Source organism: Mesoplodon densirostris, chromosome 2 (assembly GCF_025265405.1).
Source record: "Mesoplodon densirostris isolate mMesDen1 chromosome 2, mMesDen1 primary haplotype, whole genome shotgun sequence".
In the NCBI taxonomy this organism is placed as follows: domain Eukaryota; kingdom Metazoa; phylum Chordata; class Mammalia; order Artiodactyla; family Ziphiidae; genus Mesoplodon; species Mesoplodon densirostris.
This window is the reverse complement of record NC_082662.1, coordinates 33,117,129-33,136,877: the sequence shown is the minus strand read 5'-3', so window position 1 is coordinate 33,136,877 and position 19,749 is coordinate 33,117,129. Positions and strand designations below refer to the sequence as shown.

Here is a 19,749-nt window from a genome sequence, read left to right as displayed (position 1 = left end):
CTAAAGAACCAAAGAAAGTGACCCTGGGGCTCACGGAGGTGAAGGTCAGGGGGCTGAGCAGGACCCGGGCCAGGTCCCGCGCTCGCACTGAGCCCTGCATCTCCCGAATCCAACAGCCTCAGCTCATCCGCACCCCTGTCCTCAGCCACCCAGGATCACGGGAGTGAATTAGTCCAGTCCAGGGAAAGGTCAGGACAAGAGTGAAGACGGCCCATCCAGTTCTGACTGCACTTCTGCCTGCAGTGCTGTTTGTGCCTCGGTTTCTCACTCTAGAGCATGGGCACCTGGTGCTCCAAGGAGAGGAGGCGGAGAAGGGCTCAGGAGGAACATGCAGAGGTGGTCTCTGCTGCCTCATCCCTCCCTCAGGGCTGGCTGGGCCGGCCGAGGCCCTCAGGGGTCCAGCCAGTCACACCGAGCTGGGCGGAGGGATGGGTGGTGGTGTGAGAAGCTGCCTCCGAGGAGCCACAGGGCCGGAGCTGGGAGGCACCTCGTTTTTCTGACACCATCGCTGTGGACTGGACAGGAAAGCAGAGGCCCAGAGAAGGGAAGGGATGTGGCTCGGGACGTGCAGGAGTCCACGGCAGGCCCAGGAGGGACAAGAACCTGGGCGCTGCCTCCCAGATCAGGGCCTCCTCCCCTGAGCTCAGGCGGCACCAGGGACAGGCTCTGTCTGCTCCTCGAGGGCACTGGCCCCGTCACTGTGTCCTGGCCAAGGGGAGCCAAGAGTCCACAGGCGGAAATCGACAGGCAGGCCAGGCAGGGCCCAGCTCTGACCGCAGCCTTGGCCCCCAACACAGGCCCTGTCAGTCATGACACGGCTCCTAAAGCATCTGCTCAAAAGCAGAGGCCTGACCCCTGGACGGCAGGCCCAGGCCTCTGGGTCCTACAGGTGCCACTGACGATCAGGGGCCCAGCAAGCACCAGGCCCGGCTGGCTGCTCAGGAGCTGATGAGGCCAATAGCAGAGGTGGAGCTGGAGCCAACAGGTGTGGGAGCCTTGGCGTGGGCGCGGATGCCACAGCAACTCTGCTGTAAGACTCCACTGTGGTTCATGGGCTGCTGACCTTCAGGGGCCTGGAGCCGGGGCCTCCAAAGGAGGAAACAATCCTGGTAGGTTCTAATCCCCCACATCAGCCTAGGTAATTACCAGTTAAAACTACTCGAACTGAAGGAGTTTTACTAGTGCAATTAGTACGTGAGAATAAAGAAGGCCCTCAGACAGCTGGCTGGACTGCCCACAGGCCAGGCTTCCACTGAACAAAGATCTGCTTGTTAATCCACAGCGTTAGAGGCCTTAGATCTTCATGAAACACACAGAGGTGGTGTGGGAAGAAACTGGGATTCGGAATCCACAGCCTGGATGATGCCATGGATGTGCTGTGTGGCCCTGGGTTGGTTATTTAACCTCTCTGAGCCCATGAAATGAGGCTGGTAAAACAGCTTCACAAGTTGCTGCATGGATGAAATGAGTATTTATAGGACTATGGAACTTCAAATGCTAGTTTTTATTCAAAAACAGAAACACCTTTGGTTGACTTTAAAAATCTGTTTCTGGGTTTCACATGTCTATAAGACATGTGGGGACATTTCCATCACATCCACACCAAGGCTGAGCAGCAGCTGGGAGGGTCTGGTATCAGCACTGACCAGGGCCAGGTTCACCCTAAAAAGGGGGCTGACTTTCTGCCCTTCCCCCTCTGCCAACCTATCACACAACAACTCTGAGGATGGATCACTAGGAGCCCCATTTTACAAGGAGAGATCTGAGGCTCAGAGAGGGCAAGGGACTTCCCTAAGATCACAGAGCAGAAGCAGGAGGGCAACCAGCTCCTCCTGAGCTCAGGGTGCTGCTTGACTCACAGCAGCAGCTCCCACCAGGGCTGTGCACCCCTTGCCCCAGGGGATGCTGGGGGAAGAGGGACATGGGCTAGGCGGTGACTCATTCAGATGGACGGCTCCCCTGGAGGCATTCTCAGGGTGACTGCATCCACAGCTCTTCTTGGTCCTGAGCCCGGGGTCAGCATGACCCCAGCACGGAGCTCTAGCCTCAGTTCCACATGTGGTCTCCTCTGTCCCAAGTCCCCACCCCTGCCCTCTAACCAGGAAGGTGGCATCTAGAACCCGCCAGCCCAAGTCCTGTGCCTGGCACTGGGCTCTCCATAGAGGTTAACAGCTGCCTCCTGCTGCTCGCTCCCCCACCTGAGCCCATCACAAGCTCTGGTTTGGGGGGGGGACGGGCCTCCTTGAGGCAAATGGCTGAAGACCCACAAAACTTACTGTCACTCTAACCCCTGGGTTCCTCTGCTGAAATCCCTCTGAAAGCTCTCTCCACCTTGAAAGCCTGCCCTCCTGACACAGAAATGTCACCTCCCTGAGCACTGGATGGAGGGCCAAACAACCTGGGCCTGTCCTGGCTTGGCCACATAGAGGCCACATTGTCCTGAGCAAGACACTGCCTCTCTGAGCTTCACTGTCCTCATCTGGGAGATGGGGATGAATATCATGTCGCTAACAGGGTTGTTGGGAGGGTCAAGAGCGGTGCTGTAGGTGAAGGGAGGCTGGTGACCATGGCAAGGGTCCTCTCCCTGCTCTGGGTCCCAAAGCTTCTCCCCACCTGGGGCTGAGCTGTAGTCCTTGGGTCCCCAGGTCCAGCCTAGTGTCTGTCTCAGCCCAGACTCCTGCCCCTCACTGGCCACAGACAGAAGGCAAAGCAGATGGGGGACATACGTTCATGAATGTAGATTAAAGAGAGTTTAGTAATGGAAAACTTATCTTTGAGAACTTTAAGGGTAAATGGCTCCACGATTTGGAGTATAATTTCTGCAGAGAGGAAAAGCTGGGCTTTACCTGGGAGGACAAAGAGGGTCCAAGCTGCCCATCAGGTCATTCAATGGCCTGGACACTCATGCCATGACAAGCCAAGTCCCGGGTGTGCGCCCAGGGTGACAAGACCACAGTCCCTGCCCCGCTGAGCTCAGAGTCTACTCCTTCCCCACCGTCCCACCCCCCAGCAGCACCCCACCCCCGGGTGGCCCAGGGAAGAGGCTGCTGTGGACTCAGAACATCTGGGTCCTCACCTCTACTCTGGTGCTTTGATGACGTGACCAGGGTTTTCCACGCTGAACTTTGTCCCTCTCTTCAGTACCGCCCTTATCAACGTGACAGCATCACAGCCTCTGTTTACTCATCTGTCCCCCCAGGACGAGACTGTCTTCCTGGCACTGCCCGCGTCCCCCGACACTACATGAATCTTACCATCGGGTGTGTTTGGCCGCGGGTGAATGTACGCCTCTGGGACTCACATCCCTCATCTGTCCCTGTCGGATCGGCAGCTCACCGACCCCCACCCCCCTGAGACTTCGCTGCCCTGACCCGGGCGGTTTTCCCTCCCGCGGTTCCTTGTCCACGACGAGGGCATTCCCCGCTCCCAGCAGGGCGCTCGCCCTGCCCGAGGTGGCGCACACGCCCCCGCAGCCCGCGCTCAGCCCCCGAGGGGCCCCTCGGCCCGCCGTCCCCCACGCGCCTTCACGCTAGGTCGCCGCCGCCCACCCCGGGCCCGCTCTCACCCATGTTGACGAAGCTCATGACCAGGTCGGCGCGGCCCAGGCGCCGCTCGGGGGTCCCGCCGTCCTCGTCGTCATCGCCGGCCATGGCGCGATACAGGTCCAGCATGAAGAGCGGCGCGGACGCGGGCAGCCGGGCGGCGGCGGGCGGCGCGCGGGGCCGGGGCCGCCCGGGCAGCCGGAGCACCGCCAGGATCTCGCGCTGCAGGTCGCGGCGCTCGCGCGGGCCCAGGCGCCGTTGCGAGCAGCCGGGCGAGGGGCGCGGGCCAGAGGCGCCGCCGCCGCTCAGCGCGCACAGTGCCAGACCCAGCAGCCAGAGCGGCCCGGGGCGCGCGGCCATGGCGGGACCCGGGCGGCCTCACCGCGCGCGCATCCGCTCCCGGCCGGGCCCGGGGCTGGGGCCTCCCCGAGGGCGAGCGGCGGGACGGGCTTGGGGCCGGCGGGACGGGGCGGGCGTCCCCCGCGAACGCAGCGCGGTCCCTAGAGCGCCCGGCCCGCGGCGCCTGTCATGGCTCCGGGTAGTCGGATGGGGCCGCACCTCCTCGGGCAAGGGCTCCTCCGGGGACCGGGGACCGTTGGCTAGTCTGTCTGTGCCGCCGCGCCAGACAGTCCGGCTGTTGCCGAGGCAGCTCAGCTCAGAGGCGGAGGGCGAGCTCCCGCCGGGCTCCGGGAGGCGCGGACCCTCAGTCTGTGCCGCGTGCCCCGGGCCGAGGTGGCCTCTCTCAGTCCAACTTGCAGCCGTCGGGTCCCGCCCCCTCCGGACCCGACCAATGGGGGCACAGCGGCGGGACCAAGGCCAAGGAACAGACGCCCCAGGAAGGGGCTCTGGATGCCAGGTGTTGGCGACCGTGAGATGCGACCCGCTGGTAGGTGGTCGGCGAGAAATCCCTAGCCCCGCCGTCGGGGGCCTCGCGATAGTCCTGGGCTCCCCTCCCGCCGCTGGCCGCGCTGTCGGACGGGCGCGGGGACTCGGCCTGGTGACCCAGGGTAGTGGAGCGGTTCGGGGAGATCGGACCCTGCCCTCCCGCGGGGCGTGTCCTTGATCACCCTGCCCGGGCGGCATCCCAACTCTCGGTCCGGCCCGAGGAGTGACCCGGCAGCCGCTCCTGGTGCACGAATGTCGCTCCAGGACCGGAAGTGCCTCAGTCGGGTCTAGAGGTAGAGGGGCCCCGTGGGTGACAGGCAGGCCCGAGGGTGGGGCACACCCCTCTGCCAGCAGCCGGGCCCGGGTTCCCAGCCACCGCAGCTCCTCGCTGGCCTCTTGGCGCCTTCCCCGCAGTCCCCTTGAGTGCGCCTCTGCGAGCTCTTTCCCGGACACCTGACGCCGGCTCCGTCACTGCTCCTGGCGCGCCCACCCGCCTGGCTTCCGCGCGCTCCCGGCTGGCGCCTCCGGCGGGCCGCCCCGGCAGCTCCAGCAGCCGCACTGCCACCACTAGGTCTGGCTGGGCGCACTTCGGACCCCGGTGCCGGTCCAGCCGCGCGCGGGATACGCGCACCCGCTTCCCGCCTCCCGCCGGTCAAGGAGCTCTGGTGCCGTTCCTGAGCCTTTGCGCATCTGAATTGTCACGGCCCTCAGCGGCTTGCGAGAGAAGACTCCTCACGGAAACTCCTCCATTGACTAGCCCCCTTCTGCACACCCTGCTCTTCCCTAGGCGCCTTCTCACCGCATTTATTCGTTTATGGTTAAGGCGCTGCGCTGAGGGGAAGAGACACTTAGACTGAGCTCTGAATGCCGGAAGGAATTGTTTGGGATGAAGGAAAGGTCAGTGGGAGGAGAATGTTCCAGGCAGAGGAAATAGCTTGTGCGAAGGCCGAGACTCCAAGGAGCATAACAGTGGCAGGTGACAGTGAGCACTGTCCGTGTGCCAGCCGTGTTCTGTACCATTTCTTCATGCTCACACGTTGTCATAGGGTAGATACCTAACCGCCCCTCTCCCACCTCATTTAACAGACGAGGAGACTGAGGCCCACAAGGGTTAAGGGACTTCCCTCAGGTCACACAGCACTGGAGCTGGGCTGCAGCAGGTGGGCACATGCAGGTGAGCTGTTCAGTGGAGGCTGGAGAGCCTGGGGGGCAAATGGCCAGGTGAGGGGCTCTGGACAGCAGATGGTTATGGCGTCCCAACGTGGGTTCAAGATTAAACTTCAAAATAAAGGTATGATGTCCAGTAAAATTCACATTTCCCCAAGATCACTTCAAACTTAAAAAATATCAAATCTTAAATCCAATCATTTGCTGGTGACTTAAGTCCATGCCTAGTCTTCCTTTTACTCAACAGGTAAACCTCCACCAGGCTGCTAAAGCTGGATGAGAATGCTGCAGATGAGCCATTGAAAGTTCTCAAGGCAAGATCAGAGCCTGGATGCAGAGGGGACTATGGATTGGAGGGAGTGAGATTGGAGTCAGGGCCCACAGTTGGAGACAGGTACAGTAATGGGAGGGGTCAGGGGATGATGACAATGATCCTCTAATGGAGAATCATTAGAGGAATGGAGGGCTGTTAGGAGGGCAAATCCACAGGGCTTGGTGACTGCATGCAGAGGCAGGGGGCAGAGTCAAGGGGGTGTTCCCTTGTCAGAGTTGGTCAGGGTCTCTGAATCTCCTGCCCCCTTCACTGTCCCTGGGCATCCTTCTGCATTCCCGAGTCCATACATCATTGGAGGTCTCAGATCTAGCCTGTAATTCTCCAGTTGTGTATTGTAAAATGCTGGCCTCCCAGCAAGACTGCAAGCAGCCCAGTGCTGGTCTGATTCACAGAAGTCACTTATCTCAATTTAGGATGAGTGGAGATGGCTGTGCTCTTTAAACAATGGCCTCACATTCCCATAAACCAGCGGTGCTGCTCCGTGCTGTTCCCTGAGCCAGAGATGAAGCTGACCAGCTCCCTGCCCTCTAGTGGCTCCCAGGGGTCACCCCAGGGGTGACAGGTGAACATGCAGTCTTTTTGAAGGCAAAACAGAGGCTGTGCTCTGACAGAGGAGCTGGCAAAGTGCCCAGATAGGCAGAGGAAGTGGGGACAGGCGATCTGCGAGTGGAATCCTGGAACTCCTCAACTGGATGGGAACTGACATGGGGAAGGTTTCTTGGAGGAAGTTGTGTCAAACAAGGGCTTCCCCAGCCACCTGGCAACTCTGTGACCTTGGGCAAGTTACTGAACCTCTCTCAGGCTGTCTCTCATCTGTCAGTAAGGCTCACGATTGTAGGACTGTGATGGGAATTACATGAGAATATACACAGAGCACTTAGCAGTGACTGGAACACAGGAAGCACTCAATACATGTTAGCTATTGTTATTCAAAGCCCCAGAACCTGCCCTCATCTATCCTAGCAGACACCAAGTTTGCATTACTTATTTAGCACTTGTATCACAGAACTGCAGTTTTTTTGTTTGTTTTTTTGCGGTATGCGGGCCTCTTACTGTTGGGGCCTCTCCTGTGTGGAGCACAGGCTCCGGACGCGCAGGCTCAGTGGCCGTGGCTCACAGGCCCAGCCGCTCCGCGGCATGTGGGATCTTCCCGGACCAGGGCACGAACCCGTGACCCCTGCATCGGCAGGTGGAGTCTCAACCACTGCGCCACCAGGGAAGCCCAGAACTGCAGTTTTAACCCCTTTCCTGCCATCCCTATGTTTCCCACATGGTCTTGCACACAGGTGTTCACTGAATGGAAATACACTTCCTGCAGATTGCACCACTAGCTGAGCTTTGTTGCAAAGACTGAGGGAAAACCTGAATTACTTAGTAAGAAAAACAAGTGACCATGGTCCAGACTTTGAGAAGATGGAAGTCAAGCTCCTTTCAGCATGCTTCTGCAGCCAGGAGGCCGAGGGGGGGAAGCAGATTTGGGTGAAAACACCACCCTACAAAGTTCTGGCAGCCTGAAGTTATTCAATTCCATGGAGAATACACTAAGCACTTCCTTCAGAATCCATCAGGCTGCACATTCCTTTTAATCTGGATATTTGGCTTCAAACAGCTTTGGCAAACGTGTCCATATTACCAAATTCCCCTATCACAAGGGGAGTATGGCCTAATGATCAAGAACACAGGCGGCTGATGTTCAACCCCTTTTACCTCTCAAGTTCTCTAGTTATTTCTTTTTTTTTTTTTTTTTTTGCGGTACGCGGGCCTCTCACTGCTGTGGCCCCTCCCGTTGTGGAGCACAGGCTCCAGACGCGCAGGCCCAGAGGCCATGGCCCACGGGCCCAGCCGCTCCGCGGCACGCGGGATCCTCCCACACCGGGGCACGAACCTGTGTCCCCTCCATCGGCAGGCGGACTCTCAACCACTGCACCACCAGGAAAGCCCGCTAGTTATTTATTAGTCTAATTCCTGTCATCAGAATTAGTTAATATTTGGCTGTTCTAAATATTATAAAGCCAACCAGGGACTGGAGGGAAGAGAACTGCCTGACTTGGATAGGGAGCCAAGGACTAGATTCAAGGTCCTCTTCTGCCATTTATTCATTATGTGATCTCAGGCAGATCACTTTCTCACCCACTTTCCCATTCATTTCTCCTTCTGTAAAACAAAGGAGGTGAGATTTGATGACCAATTTTGTTTCTACCTCTGGAATTCTACCATTTAACCAGAAATAGCAGCATACTGTGGGAAACTGGCCCCATTCTCTCAAAACCCAGGACCTGTGATTTCTAAAACAAAAATCTTCTTACATACTGGTTATTTGTTTAATCATGTAAGTGGGCCAGATAGCCCTACAGATTTACATTAACAACAGTCTGATCCTTTGTTCCCTTGTTAAATAAAATTAATGAGGATAAAATATATAAGAAAAAATCTATTAATGAGCTCCATAATTTATCCATCAAGATATTTGGATTTGAATAATGCACTGAAGTACCTAAAAGAGTAATATGTTATACATAAGGTAATGGTTCAGAAGTAAAGCAGGAAATACAAAATATTTGTTACTGCAAGCAATTTTAATACAAAAGTGTGTCTTGTTTTTAAACAGTTCATTGGTAGAGCTTCAGTTTCTGCCTCAATTAAAATCAATTGAGATAATCACACAGCAACGTGGTCGGAGCTGAAGAGGAACAGCAGCTAAAAACCAGGAGCCCCAGACAGCCCCTCTTCATGATCACTTGGTCAGCTAACTTTATTACGCACAAAAAAAAAAAGACGGAAGCAAACGGGACTTCTTAACAAGTGTGCTGGTGAACTCCTTTAAAGGACGAGCGGGTGTTTTATGTCCACATTTTCAGAATAGGCTTGTGGAATTCATTCCTCAGTTTGTGGGAAGTTGATCGACCATTTTAAATAAATAGTAAAAAATGCAGATAAACAAATCTGTAATTCATGATGCCACCAAGGAGTCTCCCCTTGCCGACGGCCTGGGTCCCGGTGAGCACAGGAGTTATTGGTGGCCGGGTTGGATAGGAAGTTATAAACCAGGACTCTTAAAAACCCCAATGTTCTCACGTTTTCTGAACAGTTACATTTACCCCTGAATTCTAGCAGCTATTTGTCCTTTAAACACCTAGTACTGAAACAGTATTCAAAGACAGTATTGCAATGAACTCCTTTTGCTGTATCATGTGCAAACATTACCTAGATGAGGTTCCCTCTCTTCAGCTAAAATTACACAACATTAAAAACAATGGAAAAAGCAGTCAGAAGTGCCCTCCCCTCAGTTCTTGCTAATTGAGGTGTCCATGATTTCCAAAAAAAGAGTTCCTTAAACACTGCAGGATTCTTATTTTTTTTTAATATAATTTATCTTGCTGAGACAGCAAGTCAAGTTTATAAAGAAGATGCATTTAGGAATAATCCTAAAAGATAAAGCAGGTTTACAACCCTGCACCGCACAGAAACCCTATTTAGAGGCTTTTTAAAATTTTAATACACATTTGCATCTTGATCTGTTCGCTTATTTTTCTCAAATATTTCATTTCTGGGCCCCATCCATTACAGGGTTACCAGGAGGCAAATTTTATCTACATAAATATTCACATGAAAATAGTAACTTACAAAAAGAAAAAAAATAAGGCAGCTTCATAACACAATTATTCTTTTACACTTTTAACAATATAACTTCTCCCATTCAGAATAAATATACACCCAATGTGTGGAGCAGGATTCAAAGTGGACAGAGGCTTGGGGGTGCTTGTGCAGTGTTACCGCTTGGGACCCGGAGTCCTGGGGGAGGCAGTGGTGGTCTTCTTAGACATGGTGGGGATTTTGGAAGGCTTGTTTAGCCCTCTCCTCGAGCTGCCCTGGCCCCCTGCGGCACTGCTCTCTGAAGTGTCTGAACAAGCAGATTGCGTCTCTAAAAGGTCAAAGTCAGAGGCATCGCTTCCTCGCCGGCTGCTGGCTCGACTCCCGGCCCGACTCCCGGCCCGACTCCCAGGGCGACTGGCTGACTTTTTAGGGTCTGGAATTTAAGAATAAAGCCACAGACTTAATAGAGACAGCATTGGGCGGGGTTGGCTGGCGGCGGGGGGAACAAGTTACCAGAGGCCAGGGTTCTTTTATTTTAAAAAAATTTTTATTAGAGTATAGCTGATTTACAATGTTGCGTTAATTTCTGCTGTACAGCATCTCCTATTACTTATTAATTTTTTTAAACATCTTTATTGGAGTATAATTGTTTTACAATGTTGTGTTAGTTTCGGCTGTATAACAAAGTGAACCAGCTATACGTGTACATATATCCTCATATCCCCTCCCTCTTGCATCTCCCTCCCACCCTCCCTAACCCACCCCTCTAGGTTGTCACAAGAGGCCAGGGTTCTGATCCTAATACCACCTGATATGCTGTGTGACCTTGGGCAAACCACAGCCTTTCTGAACCCCGGTCCTCTCACCTACACAGAAGTTGCTGAAACCCTTTCTGGCTTTGTGCTTCTACTTGAGAAGCGTCCTGAGGATTAGAAACCAGCTTCTATCAGCAGCACTGTTACCTCACACCCCCCCGCGGTGGAGTCGAGCAGGGCTATCCCATGGCCTCGGCACAGAGGAGAGAGCCTGCTAGTTGCATGGGCAGACTGAGAATGGGGGCGAAGGGATGGCAAACAGACGGTAGGAAACGGAAGCCAAATCCCTAGGCTCCCAAAAGGAACAGCAACAGGTGAGCAGATGTAATCTCTCCCTGACTTTCTCAGCTCCCCAGCAGCGATAACAAACATGGGGTGTCGGAAAAATTACTAGCAAACTGCCAGGTCCAATACTGGACGGGCTTCTGAGGAAGGCCCCGCTTCAGGAGGCCCTTTTTTCCTTCTACTTTCAAATACTATCATTTCTGGTCAAGAACAGGTGGTCTGGCTTTGGCTGTGAGAGCATCTGCTCTCAGAAGGCAAGGTTCGAGCTACCTGTACTGACAGAAGAAGTCAAGGTCGGCAGGAAATCTGCAGGGCTGTCTTTCAGCATCACACCTCAGTGCTACTCTCATTATTTGCTCCTTGAGGAGCAGTGAAGCATTGCTGAGAGGCTGCTGTTTCCAAATTCCTAGCCTGGCCGCTCCCCTCACCCTCATCCCGATGCAGAAATGCTGGGGCAGGTACTTACCTGCCCGATTAGTTTTGGCACCTGTGGAGGCTGGGGAAGAACTATTGCTAGTATCGCCAGCAAGCGATGTTCGACTCGAATGAAAAGTTGGTGTTGGTCTTTTCAACTTGCTGCCTGTTGATGGAATAATCTTAAAAAAATAAAAATAAAAAGGTCATATTTACTTGGTGTAATCTTTGGTAGAAATTCCACTTTAAAAGGTCTACTTAAGCCCTCCTTATGTCTAATCAATTGAAAAGCCAATTAAAAGTCCAGGAAAACAAAGATTTATTTTGAAAGTGTCCTAGGTCATGTATTTTGAGGATTCCCAAAATAAAGGTTTCATGTCCCAATTAAAAGTTTTAAAATGTCTTCCAATACCTTTTATCTTACTGACAAATTTCTACTTAAAAAAAAAATCCTCAAATGTTAAGATTATAGTAGTCATAACAAACAGAAACATGGTAAATGAGTAAAGGAAAAAAATCCAAATACTCCCAAGTATCAAATTTTGGGATTAGAAATGTGACATATGAGTCCTAACCCCAAATATTTAACATGGAGATCCAAATATCACTCCAATCTCTACTAGATAGATGCAGTAACTTCAGTCAAGTAAAGCTCTATTTTCTCACTGGCAGAATGCAGATTAAATTACTTGACTTGATCAAATAAATGATTAGGAGAAGCACACACAAGAGTGGGGCTGTGATATCAGGAACAAGGCTCTGAACGAGGGGCCAGAAGAACTGAGCTTGGGTCTGGGCTCTTGGCTTATCTAAATGGGCATCTGTGCCTTCACTTCTCCCTCTGGAAACCAGGGCAGGGTCCTGCCTCTCAGACCCCATTCCTACCACACTCCCTCTCGTTCAGTCCACCGCAGCAACTGGCCTCCTGGCTCTTCCTCCTGTAACAGCCCAGGAAAGTTCCCTGTTTGTTGCCTGAATCTCTTGTATTAAAGCAGAAACTCCATAAAAGCAGGGATTTTGTTTTGTTCCCTGTCACACCCTTGGCACCTAATACCACGTCTGGCACAGGCGAGGGGCTCAATAAAAACTTGTTAAGTGAATAAGTCATGTGTGGAAGCACTTCCTAAACTGGAGAAGAGCTGGATAGATGTACATAATCATTACTGCTGCTGATAGGAGCTCCATTTCCCATTTGAGTGTATTTTTTTTTAAAGATTTAGTTTGGAGAAAGAATATTTTAAATCTGTTTTAAGTATCACTCATGCCACAGCGTGCTATTCCAATTTTTCTTTGAAATCAATCGTGTAAGTTGTTTTCCAGGACTTTTAAGATGTTTATACAAAGAGAAGAGTAAAGCAACCCATTGCATGGTGTTTCTTATATCTTTAATTTATTAAGAAAGAGCAAAAGCGACAGAGAGGGATTAACATTCCAGCACAAACCCTCCTGGCCCACACAGGAGGAAGAGCACCAGTTTCAGAAGCTACTGCAGCTGGGAAGACGTGGCGCCAGAGATGCCGGGCTGGGCGTCCACGTCAGGACACAGCCTGCAGAACACCAGTGGGTAAGGAAAGATGAAACCTCGAAATGAAATGAAACCAAAGGTAAAACCCTAAGATGAAACAAAAATGCGGATCTATCAGAATCCTATGAGAATTGGCACTTCATAATTAAAACATTAAAAATTTTAGAACTTTTGAGACTTTCATGAAACTGGAGCCATCAAAGGAGAAGAAAAGCAGGATAAGCAGGTTGAGTCGTGGGGTTTCAGTGTCAGTGGGTCCCCAGATCATATTCTAAGCCAGATGTATTTCTGAATTGGAGCTTTAGCTTGGAGTGGGATGAATCCCAAAGCAGCAAGTCCATTCGTGGGCATTGGCTTCTTGTACCTCCCGCTTTTATTGGCTGAAGCTTTACATGACTAAAGGCAATGCTACCTTTTGCGGCACAAGAACCCAATGTTTCCCAGCAGGAGCTAGAATGCAAATTGTAGTGCTATTACACAAGCCTCTAGTCCACACTTTATTTCTGAAACACTGCTCTTCCAACAGTACTTGGGCATTTTAATGACTGTACTTGAACATGCTTAATTGCTGGCATATGTATTCAAATCAAGGCTATAGAAACCCAAGTGCCTAGGCCAAGGAATTCGAAGCTAAAACCTGAGCCTCAGAGCAGTGTTCACCGATACTGTGTTTGGCTGACGGAGACAGCACCCACACCCGGACCACTGTGGCAAAACCACCACCCGGGGATGTGGCTCGGGCGGGAGGCGGGGCCCCCAGCCACTCTTCTGTCCTAAGCAAAGACAGAACACTGTTGAACATGCACCGTCGTTGAATTTCAAGTGTTCATAACTCGTGTGTGTCAGATATGACGTTTGGAGGCTCCAAGAGGCCTGATTATAAACAGTATCAATAAACAAATCACCACAAATGACCACTGTTTCTCACCCTGAACAAATTATCATTCTAAAGACTGTTAGGAAGTTGTTAAACAATCCAGTCTTAGGCATCTCTTATTTATCTCCAATTCTGGTGAATCCGAGTTAGAAACCCCTGAAAAACACTGGACGAGATGAATCAGCTGTGAGAGCAAGCACCACAGAGATGGAAAAGAGCATGGACTCGTGTCAGGAAGAAGAGCTGGTCAAGTCCTCGGCATGAGCGAGGGCCTGGTCTTGACTGTGTCCTTAGTCAGCAAAGCCATACTCTACCTCGGGGCTGGGCAGCTGGAGGTCAGGATAGTGGCTGTCCCTGACAGGGGTGCCAGCTTTACTGTTTACCAACCAGGGTTTGTCATAACAGCGAGAGAAGTGAAGTGGAGTCTGTGAAACGGAAATCCAAAGGGAAGGATGGGAATAATTGAAAATGGAACAGAAAGGGAGCAAATTGGGAACATAAAAAAATAAATAAATAGAAGACACTAAATTTTAAAGAAACAGAAGACAAAATAAAATGCGCATCAGTCCAACGGGATGAAAGGGACCAGGCAGAAAGGCAACAGCATTCTTCATCCATCACCTGTCGTAACAACAAACTTCTCTGTTAGCTCCAGCAGCACAGACAGTGCCTGGATTTTCAGGATTAGTAACTGGATGGACTCAAACTCAAAATGGGAATATGTGGAAAGAAGCGCTTTGGACTTAACAACCCGAGTTCCTATTTAATAATGTCCTCTTCAGTCATGTTAAAGGTCCGGATCTGTGTACCACTAGGGCTTGACCAGCCTGGTCTGCATGTCTTCAAGTGCCTCTCCTCACTGGGGTCTTTCAGAGGCTACACTGAACAATGGACATCCGCAAAGCTGGGAGCGGGGAAGGTCACACTGCAGGTTGTACGTACCTTGGTGCCACTGGCTGGGGTGGCTGGAGAAGACGGCATGGACGTACAGCTGTGGTTACTCTGACTAGCACTTGAGCTGGAGCGGGTAGGGGAGGCTGCCCGGGAAGATGGTTTGGACCTTCGGCCCCGTGATCGGAAAGGGGTCATTCCCTGGGATGCCCCCTCAGGTAGGATGAATTTCTCTCTAAGTTCGATGTTAGTTCTACCTCGTGCTAAAAAGGGAATAAACACACACATACAGTAACAGTTAACCTTGAAAAAAAATATATCTTCGATGGTCATACAGATGCTTGACCCCATGATAACAGTTATATAACTTATAGGTTTAGTACCATCTGTGGATTCTTTTAGAATAGGGATAAATTCATGATTTATCAGCCTTGTCATGATTCTTACCCACAGCAGACACACTAACTAATAAGCCCCTTGGTTTGCTGTAATAAAGAAGTCTTTGTGTACAAAGCACCATCCCATGCTGTGGTCACGATCTTGCCTTGCCACTGTCCCCTGGGGTCAAGAGAAAGGAGATGAAGCAGTTCACAAACCTCTGAGGTTAAATCAAAACCCCTCTTTTCTCTCTCATAGTACATGTGTACTTTTTGCTCAACTGTTGCAGGATACACGGTAATGAAATAGTAGAGAAAAACAGATCATTGAAATTGACGTCACCTAGACTCTTCTATTTGAATTCAGTCGATAATAATATTAAAGAAAGGGGTCCAGGAACTCAGGACAGTAAAAAGATCTGGACTGAATCATTAAGAAGTAAACATGTGGGAGGAGAGAGAGAGATCAAGACCATGCACAAAACTTGCCAGTGAGAAACCGTTAAGTCAAAAGCTGAAAGCAATGAGAAGCTGAAGGCACGCCTGCAGTGGGAGAGGGACATCCAGCTGGAGAGTCTGGAAACACCACTGAAGGCCAACAGTGTTGTCCTGGGGCCTCCTGGAGCCAGCAGACCAGAACCCAAAATCTGGATTCGGTCAGAAGATACCAAGTACAGCCAACACAAACATTAAATGTGAAAGACGTTATGAATTTAGAAGAAATAATTCCTCTGGAATGTGTTCTTAGATTATTCCTCACTGTTTCGGTGCTATTCTGCAATCACCTTCTGTCTGCTCATTCATCCCCAAGCTGCTCACTTTTTAGGATGTACTAGATAGATCTAAACGAACAGGACTGCTGGTAAAGCCTGGGAAAAGGGAACCATTAGAAACAAAGTATTTGTCTTTCTTTCCTATATTAGATTTTTTACTTTGGCCAGAAACTACAAGTTTAGAAGATTTCAGGTAATTGTGCCTACCCTCTCCTGCCCAACTCCACATGTCCTCAAGAAATTTGAGGAATCTTGGTAGCATCAGATTGTAAATCAGGTTGCATGAGTGTCTAAGCAGAGAGGTTCTAAATTCCTAAATCAAACCAAAATTCTTTTCAATATACTCAGTTGACATAACATATCAAAGTATGAGGTTAAAAGGACTAACTTGCATTATCAAAACCCCTGAATTACAGTCCAGGCTCCACCCCCAACTGGGATCCGTCCTGCTCTGGGCCTCCGTTTCCTCAGGCTCACTAGAGGTGATCAATCAGGCTCACTGATGTCCAAGAGTCCTTCTTGTCTGGACGGTCTAGGATTTTTGGTCCCTGGAATGCTAAGCTGTCTCCTCCCTTCTTAGGCCCCAACAGAACGTGCCCTTCAAGGTTCATTCCTTGGCCCTCTGTTCCCTACTCATCCATTTTTCAAACTCCAGCACTTTCCTCAGTGTCCAGTTCTCAAAGAGAATTTCCTTCAGCGCTAACCTGGGTACTTCAGTAAGATTCCACATCGCTAAACACTCATTTATCTTATGTTTGCTAAAGGGCCAAGCACAAGGGTGGACACACAGCAAGCACTGAGTTAACAGGGACAAGTGGAAATCATTACTCAGCTGAGGACTTGGACCCCAGAAGAAGTGTTTATGGCCCTAAGCCATAAAGAACTTCAGACGTGTGGTTTAAACCTAGTAGAGATTTAACAGTTCACTGAGCCCACCCTCCCAGAAAACAACACAGTGACACAAGAGGAAGACTCTGAAATGGCATTGCAGATGAGGGCAATGACATTTTAAGTGTGACGATAATAACATGTTCCCCATGCACTGTACAGTTTACAGAGTGTGATCACGTGTAATACTGCACTTGACTGTTATCAGTGACCAGTCAGCATTCCCATGTCACAAAGGAACTGAAGCATTCAGAGGCTGAGGTCAAGGAATGCTGTGGCAGAACTGGGACCAGAACCAAGGTGTTCCACCTGAGCTGCCTTCTGCCTGGCCCAGCTCCTTGCATTCATCTACGCTAGCTCATCCCACTCCGCCTTTCCTTCCCCACCACACTACTGTTTAACTACTGGCAAAGGTTACGGACAACTTCTGCCTCAGGGGGATGCTTTTAGATTGTAGAAAGGTTGAGATCTACAGAAAAGTACAAAGAATAAAAATTGTTTAATCTTAGGGGACAGCACTATTAAAATGTTGGTGTCTTTATTCCTTTGCACAACTGTGTGTGTATATGTGTGTGTATATATATATATATATATATATATATATATATATATATATATAAAAGATACAAAATATCAGAAACATTCCTCCATGCCTGAGGTGTCTTGCATAACTTCAGCTAGCTGCAAAGTATTGTTTCATCATATCGACATAATTTATTTCACCAACCTTGTATTTTGTTCACAATTTTTAAAACACTGTACACAACGCTGTGACAAACTACTTGTAAAAAGTTTTTGTGCCCACCCATGATGACTTCCTTAGGATAAATTTCTACAAGTGGATCTGCTGGGGAGAAGGGATGCACACTGAAGGTTTTTTCAACTGATCTGCAAAATTTTATACCAATGTACACTCTCAAAAATAATGTATGAATATATTCAATTTACTTCACTCCGGCCAATGCTCGCTGTATTGAGAGTGTGTGTACACACGTGTATGTGTCAGGTAAAAACTTGATAATTTGACGGGTAAAAACACCTCTCTGCTGTTGTCATTTGCACTCGGGGGAGTTACTATTTTGTTCTTGAAACACTCTCCTCCCTTGGCTTCCAGGGCCCCCGCTCTCCTGCCTCTCCCCCTTCTCCTGACTACTCCATCCCACCCACTTCTTAAACGCCAATGTTCCCCTGGTTCCACCCACAGTCCTGTTGTTCTCCCTTAGACTTTTGACCTGGTGATGAGTTCAGGCATCTGAGACGTCAGCGCCATCATACGGTCCTGCCTAACTCTCAAATACATCCCTAGCATAGACCTCTCCTGGATGCCAGGACCTTACATCTAACTGATTAGACACGAGTGAAGCCTGAAACCTGGTTGTTGATGTAGGTCCCTCCCTCCTGATGGCAATTCAGTCTACTATTGATTCCACCTTCTAATGCCTCTTGAATCCCCGAGCCTTCCCTGTACCCCTTACAATTACATGGTTCATGGAGTATCTCCTCCACCCTGGACCACTGTAACAGGCTTCCAAATGGTCTCCTTGCTTCTCATCTTAACCCCATCCCTCCCTCACTCCTCATTCCCCACACTGAATTTCTAAATAAAAACCTGATCTCTCTAAACAGCTCCAAATCTTTCCATGGTCTTTCATTGCTTGCAGCAGAATTTCCCAAACTGAGGTTTTTGAGGGGTTTCCTATGAAGAGCAGTTTAGTAAACACTGGATTCTACATTTCTCTCTCTAATGCAATCAATCAGCATTTTATAAGCTCCGAGAAGTCCTGCAGCAAAGAAACCTGTTTAGTTTTAACCCAGTGTCTCCCAAACGCATTTGACCATGATTTTTTGAAGATCACATCTTGGGGGCCAGACCCCAAAGACAGCCATTTCAAGTTCAGTTTTTCAACCACCAGAGAGACCACGATTTTCTAAGAGACTACTGCTGGCCACCGATGTTGGCTGGAACAGGCTTGTTAGTTAAAATTCAGTTCTATTGTTTAATGGGTAGAGTTTCGGTATAACAAGATGAAGAATTTTGTGGATGGGTGATTGTGATGGTAGCACAACACTGTGAATGTACTTAATGCTACTGACCTGTACACTTAAAAATGGTTAGGACGGTAAGTTTTTATGTTATGTGTATTTTACCATAATAATAATAAAAAATCAGTTCTAAGCCAAATTGTGTCTTTTAAATCCTCATAAAGTTTTTCTAGATTTTCAGTAAAATTTGGGGAATTAATTTGTCTAATGCTCAGAAACATTCTCGGAACCCTAGGGTAAATGTGCACCTATTCATTAGGCAGGGACGTTGTTTTACCTCCATCCAAACATCATGATTTCCTTTGCCATGGCTCAATTCAGAAAGTGAATTTTGGCAGCACCAGGAACCTACCTAGTTGAATACTTTTACCTTTTACATTTGGCTAAAGCAACGTGCAGTCTGAGACAACTTTCATCTTCTTAAACAACTGTGTAAAGGCAGATAACACGATTGTGCAGCACTGGTATTATAACCCTGTCATATACATTTGGTACTGTCCTCAGAATAACATTCTCTATGGTGCAGAGAGCCAAGGAAATGAAACCCAAATGAATAAAAAAAAATCCACCCCAAGTGGTGCTTCTATAAGCCACAGTAATCCTCACAGAACCCTAGGTAGCCTCAAGGAACTTTTCTCTTTGTGATGTTCATGCCCTTCTAAGTCATGTATTACGTCCACCTGGGCCTTTAAGTGTTCCCCTCGTAGCACCATTTTTTATTTGCTTAGATGTAGCTCATCCTGTCCCTCACTGGTAGGATTATGATATCTAAGACTGCTGGGAGTTCTTGACCCTGTAGTCAATGGAATTGGGGTGAGGGCATTCCTGGAAAGGCACAGGGGAAAGCCTTACCTTGTTTGCTCCAAGGGATGCTGAAAAAGGCTACTATGTTCCATAGAAAATAGCTCCTAGATGGCCCTCCCAAATCTCCTTGGGGTTCCAATGTCTAGCTAACAAGATAAGGAAAAAGCAAGCAGTGTTCTCCTTGGCCAGCAGCACAATGTTATCGTAAAGAGAGCAAGTACAACAGGCAGCAAACAGGCAGTCAAAGATTCCAAAATGTCACATGCAGTATCTCTTTTGTTTATTTAGTTCAATCACACACAGCATGAAAAATAAAACCTTATTAATAGACTTGGAAAGGAATAATGTTGCTTTACTGAGTTAAGGTTAAAGATATATATATATATATATATATATATATATAGATAGTTCCTCATTTAAAACAATCAGAGGGCACTTTTATATCAAAGAAATTGGTTTGCAATATAATTAAGTTCTAAAACTAATTTAAACCCGCTCTAGTTTTTATCAGAATAGGTGTTTTTAAGACTACTTT

The 19,749-nt window shown here is 49.4% G+C and overlaps 2 protein-coding genes across 21 annotated transcripts in view; both read right to left on the bottom strand.

The window, feature by feature from the left end:
• LOC132483810 (bone morphogenetic protein 8B-like) overlaps positions 1 to 3,902 on the bottom strand; it is a 31,943-nt gene extending 28,041 nt beyond the window's left edge. Inside the window, exon 1 of the mRNA XM_060089565.1 lies at positions 3,566 to 3,902. Coding sequence (XP_059945548.1) covers positions 3,566 to 3,902 — 337 coding nt within the window. The remainder of the gene's footprint in view (positions 1 to 3,565) is intronic.
• A 4,583-nt stretch (positions 3,903 to 8,485) lies between these two features.
• MACF1 (microtubule actin crosslinking factor 1) overlaps positions 8,486 to 19,749 on the bottom strand; it is a 330,003-nt gene continuing 318,739 nt past the window's right edge. For 13 of the 20 annotated variants that reach the window (XM_060089544.1, XM_060089550.1, XM_060089543.1 and 10 more), the window contains 4 exons: positions 14,381 to 14,592; positions 13,753 to 13,863; positions 11,089 to 11,218; positions 8,486 to 9,955 (listed from right to left, as the gene is read on the bottom strand). In XM_060089544.1, coding sequence (XP_059945527.1) covers positions 9,699 to 9,955; positions 11,089 to 11,218; positions 13,753 to 13,863; positions 14,381 to 14,592 — 710 coding nt within the window. In that variant the 3' untranslated portion in view covers positions 8,486 to 9,698. The remainder of the gene's footprint in view (positions 9,956 to 11,088; positions 11,219 to 13,752; positions 13,864 to 14,380; positions 14,593 to 19,749) is intronic. The other 7 variants (XM_060089551.1, XM_060089552.1, XM_060089558.1 and 4 more) reach the window with 1 other exon arrangement.